Here is a 12,500-nt window from a genome sequence, read left to right on the forward strand (position 1 = left end):
GAGAGAGAGAGAGAGAGAGAGAGAGAGAGAGAGAGAGAGAGAGAGAGAGAGAGAGAGAGAGAGAGAGAGAGAGAGAGAGCGCGAACTGACCGAGTTCATACAATAAACAGTCAAAAACTATATATTATGACGTGCTAATAACGTTAATCTCAGTTAGATGCATAATCAGTACAAAATAACTTACTCTGACGAAATTTTCGTCCATCTCTCCGACAGACTTCCTCAGGTCTAACGTTTCCAGGTATTTTCTACTGAATATGGATCTAATTGAGATTAACGTTATTAGCATGTATAAATTATAGAGATCCGATAAAGTTATTTAATCATATATATTATGACCTTTATAATAATTCTGAGTGTCACCGTGTCCCAGCCTCCAAACCCTACAAATAACTACACCGTGACTGCCCCAGCCCATCTGTGAGACGGAATAGTCTAAAGCAGGCACGTAACCAGCAAAAAATAAACTACTTCCAGTAGTGACATGTCCTTAGGGCACAGAGCGAACCGTAGACTCATGGCAAACACCGTCAACTCGTGAACCGACTACTGATGACATCCTCGCGCCATCTATCGGTAGAAATAATTCATATGCGCACATTGTATGTTATGTGTAACCGTAAAATGCATAAATATTATAATACTCTAAAACGTATTTAACATAGAGTGGAATTAATATAATTACAGTACCTATACATAACAACATTTACTGGATAAGATTGGTAAAGGTTTGGCCGTGAAATTCCCATCCTACACTTCGATGTAACCCGGTATGTATTTCAATAATAACTGATAGTGATAATAGCGTCGGGTCGACCTAGATACAATGTGCACAGGCTGGCCAGCGGCAACCGTACGCGGTCTTTGGCTATAGTTACTAGAGCTATGTGTACAGCAACTTGAGTGTAAAATCACTTGGCAATTCCGTCGGAGTACTAAACAGTGTCACGTGTGTACGTGAGCGAGCTGCTACTGCGTGTCTGCCCTCCGAGATAGATAACTGATCCATTTGGTATACGGATCCATTAGGCAGTACTGTCGGTTGTGTTTATACATATAGCTTTTTGTTCTGTTAGAGAAGGAGAGAGAGAGAGAGAGATGACAACGTTACAAGACATCTGTGCTGGTCTACCAACTAACCCTCTTCCAAGCCCGAGATCGAGAGATGGCTCACTACCTCATGCGCCCACGCGTGTTACCAACTTGACGAATGAAGAGCAACAGGTCTAGTAGATTTATGGCCATACTAGGTTTGGTCCTCTACATGCGATACGAGAAAGTGTTGCTTAGTCAGTATATACGTGTACTATGTAAGCATACGCGGTGTGTACAGTGCAGACTTGATTGTTCCTACAGCCAGTATAACTGTAACCTTGATTTAGGTGTGTGTGTGTGTGTGTGTGTGCGTGTGCGTGTGTGTGCGCATGTGTCGGTGTGCGACGTGTTGTGTGTCGCCGGTCGCGTGTGTGTCGGTATGCACCAGCCGGGCACTTGTGGTGCGTGCCCGCGTTGTGTGTCGCTTGTTGATCCGGTGTGCGTCGTGTGTGTCGCTGTGTCGGTCCTTGTGTGTGACGGCTGTGTGTGTGGTGATCGGGTGTGTGTGTGTGTGTGTGTGTGTGTGCTGTGTGTGTGTGTGTGTGTGTGTGTGTGTGTGTGGTGCTAGTGTGTCGCTGTGGTCGTGTGTGTGGTTGGATCTGTGTGAGCTGTCGCGCGGAGGCGGCAAGGGATGTCGAGTTGTGCGTTGTGTGTGCGCTGTGATCGGTGGATGCGTGGGTGTGTCGCTGTGTCGGTGGTTGTGTGTGTGTGTGTCGCTGTGTCGGTGTGTGTGTGTGTGTGTCGCTGTGTCGTGTGGTGTGTGCTGGTGTCGCTGGTCGGTGTGTGTCGTGCTGTGTGTGCTGTGGTGGTCGGTGTGTGTGTTGTGTGTGTGTGTGTAGTGTGTGTGTGTGTGTGGTGTGTGTGGTGTGTGTGTGTCGCGTGTGTCGGTGTCGTGTGCGTTGTGTGTCGCGGTGCATCGGTGTGTGTGTCGCCTGTGTCGGCGCTGTGGTGATCGCTGGTGTCGGTGTGTGTGCGGGTGTGTGTCGCTGTGTCGGGCTGTGCCTGTGTGTGTGTCGCCTGTGTCGGTGTGGCGTGTGATGTGTCGCTGTGTCGGGTGTGCGTGTGTGGTGTCGCCGGTGTGTCGGTGTGCGTGTGTGATGTTCGCTGTGTCGGTGTGTGCTGTGTGTTGTCGCGCGAGATGTGTCGGCTGTGTGTGTGTGTGTGTCGCATGTGATCGGTGTGCCGGGTTGTGTGTCGCTGTGTCGGTGTGTGTGCGTGGGTGTGTGTCGCCGGTGTGTCGCGGTGTTGCGTGTGTGTGTCGCTCCGGGACCTGTGCTCGGTGCTGTCGTGTGTTGTGTTGTGTGTTCGCGCTTGTGTCGCTTTCGCGTGTGCTGTGCGGCGGCGACACGCTCCGAGCGCCAGAGTTACAATCAGTGTGTGTGTGTGGTGTCGCTGCTGTCGCATGTGTCGGCTGTGCGTGGCTGTGTCGCCATGTTGTCGGCTGTGTGTCGTGTGTGTGTCGCTGTGTCGGTTGTGTGTGTCGCTGTGTGCGTCGTGTGCGTGTGTGTGTCGCTGTGTCAGTGTGTGTAGTGTGTGTGTTCGCTCGTGTCGGTGTGTGTGTGTGGGTGTGTCGCTGTGTCGGCGTGTTGTGTTGCTGTGTGTCGCTGGTGTCGGTGTGTGTGTGTGTGTGTCGCTGTGTCGTCTGAAGGCGTGTGTGTGATGCCTGTGTGTGTCGCGCGTGTGTCGGTGTGTGTGTGTGTGGTCGCTGTGTCGGTCTGCTGTGTGTGTCTGTGATGTCGCTGGACGCGGTGTGTGTGTGGGTGTGTGTCTGCTGTTCGTCGGTGCTGTGTGTGTGGTGTAGTCGCCGGATGTGTGATCGGGGTGTGTGTGTGTGTGCGTTTTGCTGTGTCCGGTGTGTGTGTGTGTGTCGCTGATGTCGGCGCTGTGTGTGTGTGTGTGTCGCTGCGTTCGGTGTGTGTGTGTGTGTGTGTCGCGGTGTCGGCCCGCGCCCGGGTGGTGGACTGGTGTGTCGCCTGTGTCGGTGTGTGTGTGTGTGGGTCGCGTGTGTCGTGCATTGTTGGTGTGTGTTGTGTCGCTGTGTCGGTGTGTGTGTGTGTGTGTGTGTGCTTCGTGTGATGTTGTGTGTCGCCTGTGTCGGTGTTGTGGTGTGTGTGTGTGTGCTGTGTGTGGTGTGTGTGTGGGTGTGTTGTGGTCGCTGTGTCGTGTGTGGATGTGTGTGGTCGGCTGTGTCGGGGGACGAATGGCTGTGTGTGTGCTGTCGCCCCCTTGTGTCGGTGTGTGGTGTGCTTGTGTCGCATGTGTCGCGTGTGCATGTGTGTTGGTTCGCTCGGCCCGCCGCGCCTGTCGGTGTGCCCGGTGTAGTCGCTGTGCGGTGTGGGCGTCCCCCTGTCGCTGTGTCGGGTGTGGTGTGGCGGTGGTGTCGCTGTGTCGGTGTGTGCTGTGGCGCTGCCTCGCCGTGTCGCGCGTGGCCGGAAGATGTCGGCGCGATTGTGCGTGGTGTGTGTCGCTGTGTCGGTGTGGCTGTGATGTGTCGCTGTGTCTGTGGTGTGTGTGTGTGTCGCTGCGCTGTCGGCCGCGTTGTGTGTGCTAGTGTGTGTCGCTGTGCTCGGGGCCCCATGTGTGCGCGGCGTGTCCGCTGGGTCGGTGTGGTGTGTGTGTCGCCTGTGTTGGTGTGTGCAGTTGGTGGGTGTGTGTGGTTGTGTGTGGTCGCCTGCGTGTGTGTGTTGTGTGTGTGTGCGTGTGTGTGGGTGTGGGTGTGTGTGTGCAGTGTGCGTCCGCTGTGTCGCCTGTGTCGGTGGTGTCGATGTGCGGTGTCTGCGTGCGTGCGTGCGTGCGTGTATGCGTGCGTGGATGCTGGCGTGCTGTTGCGTGCCTGTGCGTGCGAGTGTGCGAGTGTTGTGTGCCTATATTTCCTATATTTTGAGTGGCTGGCAAGTTTTTGGGTTAAACTGGGTGAGATCATCTATTATGGCCAATCAAGTCTCTTGTATAAACATGTGTCATGTACGCGCATGCATCTCTTTGAAAACTCAATATCCTATTGCTGCAGACTGTGAGTATCTCTGAATTGTTTCAACCTAGAGACTCTCCAGGAGCCAAGGTTGCATGGTGTATGTGTGCACAGCTTCTGCTCAATTCCTCAAAATTCCTATATTTCTTCTATATTTTGAAGGATAGCCTCCGATATTTCCTATATTTGTGTCCTATCTCCAGTGGCTAGGAGGTATGAGTGTTGCTCTTTTTACCCCAAGCCTGACCCTGATCCTGCTCTCTTGTAGCTCGCTGTGAAAAATGCCTTAAGATACTTCCCGCCGGACTCTCACGAGGTGTTGGCTCCGGAGTTTGCAGCTGAGCTCATAAACTTTGGCCACATTTACATGTACCGATTTCTGCCTGCCATCGATATGAGGTGAGATTTCCAGATACGTGAATGTAATAAACCCATCTGTCTGAACATACATCATCGTTTGCTTCTTGGATATGGCTGCTATAGGTTGAGAATCTAGGTGAATTTATACACATTTTTCACAAGTGAACACCAAATTGTCTACTTTTCGGCCAATCAATTAAATGGCCAATATTAATAATTACAATTAAATGGCCAATATGCATATATACAATAATTTGCGAATTAATGTCTTTAACATTTAACATGTCTTTGTCATTAACATCCTATCACAACAGAGATTTGCTATAGCTGCATGTCAACCACACTGAGTGGATAGGTCAACAATGATCCGATAATGAGTAATATACTGGATACTGCATCATTTTGAGCCACAGATATGAACACATAAATAATTCTAATGAGTAGCTGCATGTAGGAAGATATAGAGGGCATCAGTAAAGGTGCATAATCAATTCATTCTATCACTGAGTGGTGTCTGTGCATGCTGTTATTCTAACAAAACAGTCAAGTTATGTCATAATACCTACAATTATATAAATCATGTTACAAAACACAATTTCAGAGCATACCCTCTCCGTGAATACCCTGCAAAGTGTGAGTCTGCAGCTGCCATAATGCACATGATTATGAACAACCTGGATCCCAGGGTAGCCCAGTTTCCTCAAGAGCTGGTAACGTATGGAGGAAATGGACAGGTGTTTTCAAACTGGGCTCAGGTAGGTACTTCCGAGTATGAAGAATCTTGAATCTTGAATTTTCTTTACAAATTTCATCAAGAGGTGGCAGCAGCATCAAAAGCAGTGAGAGCTATAAGTGAGATCGGAAAGTCCCGGCGCCAATTAAGGTCAAAAGTCAAGCGGTATAACATTGCCTCGGCGTGCCATTGACAAGTACGCGAAAAATGTAATCACTCGTGCGTCTTTGGTTTCTGTACCAACACAAACAGTGCGAAATATCCCAAATGACCACAATCATATTTGTAAATGTTTCTGTAAACAGAAACACACCTGTGTATTGAAGTACGATGTTATTGAAGAGAATTATAGATCAAAAACTTAGACTAGTTCTATCCTAACTATGTTATATATAGGCAACTTATCACCCCTCTTATCTGATCTCAATATGGTGGCGGGGACTTTCCGATATGGCTTATATGAGGCAGGTTTCAAGAATGGTTATATTTGCTCACTTAGTTCTACCTGGTGATGAACTACCTATCAGAGATGACAGAGGAGCAAACACTCGTTATGTACTCCGGACATCCTCTCGGACTCTTTCCCAGCTCAGAGAGGTCACCACGTGCAATCATCACTAATGGAATGGTATATAGTGACAAATGTTTTTGGTAGATCTTTAGAATTTCATTATCACAACATGAGGTGTATAGCAGTTTATACACAAAGCACACAATGAAGACCTGTCACTTATAGAACCGGCAATGAGGGGACGTCGCATGCCACGAAGGTTCATATGCTTATACACGTAACACGTACATTATAGTCTTGTTTATAGGTGATTCCTAACTACTCGTCTAGGGAAGAGTATGACAAGCTGTTTGCTTTGGGAGTGACGATGTAAGTAATACTGTGAATTTTTTGCATGAGACACATACAAGGATAATGTAACTGTCCCAAATTTATCAGAAGAGCATTATATATAATAATATATCTTATACCCACTATATTATTATTATATCTTCCCAAATATATTACTAAAACTAGGACGTATGGACGTCTGTCGATATGGTGTAAAATTAGCTTGTGTGGACTGATGCTAACTGCGGTTACTGACCTCAGCGTTGCTACAATACGCTAATCTAATAAGTAGCTATATATATTGGAATGTAATGTGTTTGCATGTCGCTAGCAGTAATCTTCTTTAAAACGTTTATTTTTCTGGTTCACATGCTAGGTATGGACAAATGACTGCAGGTAGCTACTGTTACATTGGCCCACAAGGCATTGTCCATGGCACTACTGTATGTACTAAATTAAACCACCTTGCATACTAGTCTAGAAAATAATTGTGAAAACTCAGTTAGTATTGATATAAAACATTCTGGTTTTTACTTTGTAACCTATAGTAAAATCCATAAAAATGAGATAGGCCTGTCCAAAATTTACTAGTCACGGACTGGGGGTGGGGGCTGTTATTTCCAACACTACTGCATACTTGTATATGCGATATTGTAATAGATTCCGCAATGGAAATGGAATTGTGCATTCTTAGAGGATGGTATGCATGCAAGTTAAGATCAACGAGTCGACCATAAGCAGTAAATTGCAGTAATTTCCTTATAGATCACCGTCATGAATGCAGGCAGGAAATATCTCGGGAACAGCAATTTGGCAGGCAAGGTAAGTATGCATGACACTCATCACAAGCTGTTGTGGTTGTCACTGCAACAATTTCAGACACGTTTGAAAGATACCATGATTTTGGCGATTCTTGTTGTCGGTTACTCGCCCTATCCTTTGTCTACATTGTGCTTGCAGGTGCTGCTGACGTCTGGATTAGGTGGGATGAGTGGTGCGCAGGCCAAAGCCGCTGTCATAGCTGGATGTGTGGGAGTCATAGCTGAGGTGAGAGTACACACAGGGCGCGCCGTGACACCATGAACACATAATCAACTAGGCAGAGGGCACTCACGGAGAGTGCATACCTCTGCCAGCATGTAACATGTATGTGTTACGAGCTGGCTCGCATATATATACTCCTCTATAGACAACCCGCAGTATAGGAGCGCTCGGAATGGACGCATGCGGGTTTTATGACAACATGATATATCGACTCCGTGATGGCCAAGGTGTAAGTCGCCAGCATCATTATATACTGCTGCTGCCGATCTCCCTTCAGGGCTGTGACGGGTCGGTCGTGGTTGGGATGCAGAGGCTGTGCGGACAGGGCGGCTCAGCCGCTACCGGCGTGACCGGAATTCACTCGCAAGAACATTCCGCGATAGTTGCGCGTGCGTGCGTGCGTGCGTCCGTGCACGTAGCCCGCGTTCATAATCATCACATTTTCTTTTACTCTCTGTATTTTCCTAGTTCTACTTCTCGTGCTTGTAGATTTGCTCTCTACATCCAGTCTCTTCACTGACCGGCTAAAATTTCCTAGTTATACTTTCTGTATTCGTAGTTCGTGTCCGTGCGTTTTGGCCTCTCATCTTGTCGTATACAGTTACATTTACAGCATTACTCCTGTAACTCTAGATTGCCTCCATCCCTTGGCTCTCTATATATGTATATGTATCAAGAGCTAATAATACCTTATTATTATAAATACTTAATTATACCTTACCTTGGTATTATTAGCTCTTGATATGTATATAGGTAAAGTGCGTGATTTTCTCTTCGTGACCTACATCAGTGGATGATAAACGCAATTCAATGTAAACGAGGGTTCGACGAGCATTTATAGCTCGCGGCCTTTCATTCAGAGATTTCGACGTGTCACGCCTTTGTTGCGATATAGTTAAGATCGGTATACTATATCAATGTCGGCCCGCGGTCTGCTCATATAACCGGATACGTGGCGTAGACCATGACCTTTGCACGGGAAAAGAGCAAGAGCACCATGAGAAGGCAGAGGGCACTCACGGAGAGTGCATACCTCTGCCAGCATGTAACATGTATGTGTTACGAGCTGGCTCGCTGCGCTGGCTGGCTGGCTGGCTGACGCGCTAATATCGATCGCGCGAACACACACACACTAACACACGAACACACTAACACACAAACACACTAACGCACGAGAGCGATCACATAACCTTCTCCAACTCCGTTGGGCGGAGGTAATAACACATTATTGTTATTATTATTATTATTGTTATTTGCTTCTACTGCTATCATGAATATACATATATATATATATATATCCAACTGTGTGTATTGTGCATATATTTCGATGATACTAATTATACATAGTATATGTGTGTTTAGGGTGACGCTCCCTGCGAAGAATGGTGCAGTTCAAACTGTTCCTGAGTTGGAAGATACATTCAAACACATAATCAGGAACGTATCTACTAATATTAGTAGATACATTCATAGTATAACCTGGTGCAAGTTGAATTGTGGTGATGTATGTCTAGGCACTCACAGTTAATGGTTGCATTGTGCCGATGCCCGTACTTACTTGCAGGTCAGTCAGGAGGCTGTATATAAGAGACTCGAGCAGGGATGGGTCATGGAGGTTGTGAATGATGTCAGTGATTGCATTGCCAGGATTAGGAGTGCTCGAATCCAGAGGAAACCACTCAGCCTGGCATACCATGGCAATATCGTTGATCTGTGGTAGGTGGAAGCATTGTGATGTTCACTTACGCACAAATCTATGTATCGTTTATTCTAAAAGTTTTTTTTTGCAACATTAAATGAATTACAAGCACATTTTCTATTTAAAAATTGAAGATCCATCGTGCAGAATGAAAATTAACCGGTCAAACAATACAAATAAATACCATCTGTTGTTTGCTCAACTGGTAATTCAGAAACACTATAAAAGAGCAAAAACTCGATCGTAATGCTTCTATAAAATTCGTAACTCTCGTAAGATTCTGATACTCTTCTCGATCAATTGTGAGTTACCAATGCATGAATTGATCTGTGCAGGGAAGGGCTACTGCAGCAGTACAAGATGACGGGTGAACGGCTCGTTGACATGGGTACGGACCAGACGTCATGCCACAACCCATTTAACGGAGGCTACTATCCTGTGCAGGTACCGTATAATGTGTCACATAATAGTCATCATTGCGTGGTTGTGTGAATCTACATGATATGTACCATGTAACAAGCTTACATTATGTATTATTGACAGATCACAATAAGGCTCGTTACTTGGGCCAAGTCTACACACGAGTGGGGATTGCTGTCATTCAAATCGTACAAAATATATGGTGTAATAATTCGCATCTTTTAGTCTGCAAGTTCGTAGGACTATAAATAAGTGTTACGCATTGTGCATGTGTAGGTTGCGTAAAAATATTTGAGAGATAGCAGATCTTTCAAAAGCAGTTTTAATCGACTCTGAGAGAGGTTGGTGTCCAGCGTCATAGCAAGGGTGACACTTTTGGTAGAGCGGAAGGTATAGCTCATAGAAGGCAGATTGCTCATGATGCTCTACTGTGAGAAATGTGTTGCTCTATTTGCATTGGTGTGTGAATACCTGCGTGCATGTTTATGTGCGTATGTGCATGCGGATGTGTGTGCATGCGTGGGCACTTGCATGAGTGCGCGCGTACAGCCGTACACGCATGTGGTCGTGTGAGCATGCATAACCTCATGCATACACGCATGCATGCGTGTGAGTGCGGGTGTGCGTGCGTGTATGGTCAGGTATTGAGTTCCCTGTACAGAGCGGTCAGACAGGGTGCAATGATGTCACATTGCGATTTGCTCCAGCTGGACTTTGAGGATGCGCAGGTTGTAATGAAGGAAGACCCATCACAGTTCAAGAAACTTGTGCAGGAGAGGTAGGAATTCACTCGTGCTTTATTTGAATTACAGTTTCATACGTGATTGAGTAGTATCCGATTGTCACATCATACAGATCTTATGCAAGAATCAATTTTGTTTGCAGTTTACGCCGCCAGGTGGCAGCAATAAATGAGTTAACAGACGCCGGAATGTATTTCTGGGATTATGGCAACGCATTTTTACTGGAGGCACGACGAGCAGGTATAAATCCGATATAATTATCAGCTGTAACAAAGTGAAAAGGCTGTACATCATTAAATAGGGGCAGGCAGGCAATTTGCCTTCAATCTCCGAAACCTATATGCATTCATGTAAATTCTCATTTTCCCATTTTCTTACATCACTTACACATTTCTATATGTTCCTGATCTTCCTATCCGAAGTTAAAAGCTTCCCTTGAACAAAACTCTCCATTAAAGCTGAGCACTAGTATATGAATGGAGCGAAGGTGACCTTTGACCATTCTTACAGGTGCGGATGTCACTAAGCCAGGCGATGTGAGTGGCATCTCCTTCCGCTACCCGTCGTATGTTCAAGATATCATGGGTGACATCTTCTCGCTTGGCTTTGGACCGTTCAGGTAGGGAATCCTTCATACGTGCATGTGTGCTTATCTCGCCTTGCACTGGCTGCAGGATGATTGCAATGGTGCATAGATGTCAGGATTATGTAAATGCAGAAAGATGTGTGTAGGTCTTTGAAGTTATTCAGAAGGTTTTAGGTCGAACTTTCTCTAGTGTTTTTTTTATTAAGAATTTTACTTTATTAATGCGTTTATTTCGCTTTCTTGTTCATGTAAACATCACCGGTTATGAGCTTTCACATGCTTATAACCGTAAATTCACACATTGTGTCCTTCCTGAACGTTTGCTCCCCATAGATGGCGCTCCAACCCAATATTTTAGAAAGATCTCCCGGAAGAAAAATCACGTTAGTTATTTCTTTAGGAGTGTTATGTGGTACCTTCTAGGGTCACCTTCCGTGGTCCATCATTCGGGGAAACATTTGTCTGTTCTAGTCATATATGTGTATAGAAATTAATTACAAATGTGGTGTTTAAATATGTTTAGATTTTGTGTTTTAAGGGATTAGCAAATCTGCTTCATGCTAATATTCAGAAATGTTGTCAGTTCCGGTTCAGGTGATCAAAACTGATAACTTCAGTCAGTTTTGAGAAAGCCTCCTGATAGCAGGCGAAACGTCAGCAGTGCGTTTTGAATCAACACGGTTGATTAACCAAGATAGATCTATTATCTACCAACCGTATGAACTTATTTAATGAGTTGTCAGTTCATCCTGAATGTTATGCATCTTTCTATACAGCAGCATCACGTATTATAAATAAATGTATCTACTCAATGAGCAACAAAAAAACATTCAATTATGTAGATACAACAAGCTGGAAAACAGATGTTAGATGGATCTGCCACGCGTAATTATATATACAATATGACCGCACAGTTTTGTGCCTACCCTGGGACCTAGTTGATTCACGCTCGATATGATTTGACATGAAAGCCTATTAAATATGCACATGTGCCACATCTATGCTTAGATTTGAATGCTACCAATGTATGCGTCATCTCCCTAGGGGCATGGCGAGATTTCACATCATTAATTACTGCATGCTACAGAAAATTTCTATTTCAGATTTTTCAGTCGAGAAGTACAATTTTATGATATGCAATTTATGGTTATAACCTACTTTGCCACTGAGTTTCGCATCTCCAATGCCACCATTGGTGTTCCCTCTGCACTTCAACGGTGGCTGGGAACGTAGCTAGGCAAAAATATTCCTTTGGTAGTGGCCATGAATGTACAAGTGCATGAATGTATGATGTGTCTGAAATGTGGGTGACTTACCGTTAATACATAGAACAAACGATGTGTTTCTATATATCTGTGAATTTACGGAAGATAAGGAGTGTTCGTGGTGTTTGACAAGTCAGTCGGGTCGGCTTACCAGCAGCCGTCGTAATCGTGTAAGGAGCCGTATGCATCCCACTACCAATCCAAGTATCAGTTGCTTATCGATCCAGTGACGCTGAAAATTAACATACCGCGTAGCGAGCGTAGCCGCTCCACTCGCTCAGGACAAACTATATTCTAGTCTTACGTTCGATAGTGGTTTGTCTGAAAGCACTCTAAGTGAGTGGATTGGAACTACCGCGACGCCCGAGGACATGCACTCTTATATCATTTCGCAGTGACATGCCACAGCGGAGAGATTCGTGTTGGCTGTTGTCCTTTTATATGGGATTGGTATAGAGAATGTTGTTGATCCGCGCACGTACACACGCACGCACATACGCACGCGCACAATAGACGCGAGTTGACTTCATTAATTAATATGATTAATATAATTAATATAATAATTAATATAAAGTTGCCGTATAACGATATCCGTGTATATACATTGTTGACTTTAAAGTGGCGACACCTAGCAGGTGTGGACTGAATGTGTTGTGTGATTATTTCGTGGTCACCAACACTTTCGGTGTCACCTACTGTCACATTGTGATATATACGCACCTGCAGTTTGTTCGCCGGTGAAG

The 12,500-nt window shown here is 45.5% G+C and overlaps 1 protein-coding gene across 1 annotated transcript in view; it reads left to right on the forward strand.

Annotated features, from left to right (window-relative positions):
• The first annotated feature begins 931 nt into the window (after positions 1-931).
• LOC106812209 (urocanate hydratase-like) overlaps positions 932-12,500 on the forward strand; it is a 31,486-nt gene continuing 19,917 nt past the window's right edge. The window contains exons 1-13 of the mRNA XM_014816036.1: positions 932-1,224; positions 4,335-4,465; positions 5,028-5,181; positions 5,659-5,787; positions 5,978-6,039; positions 6,377-6,443; positions 6,766-6,822; positions 6,961-7,047; positions 8,609-8,760; positions 9,079-9,187; positions 9,871-9,941; positions 10,049-10,146; positions 10,417-10,525. Coding sequence (XP_014671522.1) covers positions 1,099-1,224; positions 4,335-4,465; positions 5,028-5,181; positions 5,659-5,787; positions 5,978-6,039; positions 6,377-6,443; positions 6,766-6,822; positions 6,961-7,047; positions 8,609-8,760; positions 9,079-9,187; positions 9,871-9,941; positions 10,049-10,146; positions 10,417-10,525 — 1,352 coding nt within the window. The 5' untranslated portion in view covers positions 932-1,098. The remainder of the gene's footprint in view (positions 1,225-4,334; positions 4,466-5,027; positions 5,182-5,658; positions 5,788-5,977; positions 6,040-6,376; positions 6,444-6,765; positions 6,823-6,960; positions 7,048-8,608; positions 8,761-9,078; positions 9,188-9,870; positions 9,942-10,048; positions 10,147-10,416; positions 10,526-12,500) is intronic.

This window comes from Priapulus caudatus, unplaced genomic scaffold, assembly GCF_000485595.1.
Source record: "Priapulus caudatus unplaced genomic scaffold, Priapulus_caudatus-5.0.1 Scaffold20, whole genome shotgun sequence".
In the NCBI taxonomy this organism is placed as follows: Eukaryota; Metazoa; Priapulida; class Priapulimorpha; order Priapulimorphida; family Priapulidae; genus Priapulus; species Priapulus caudatus.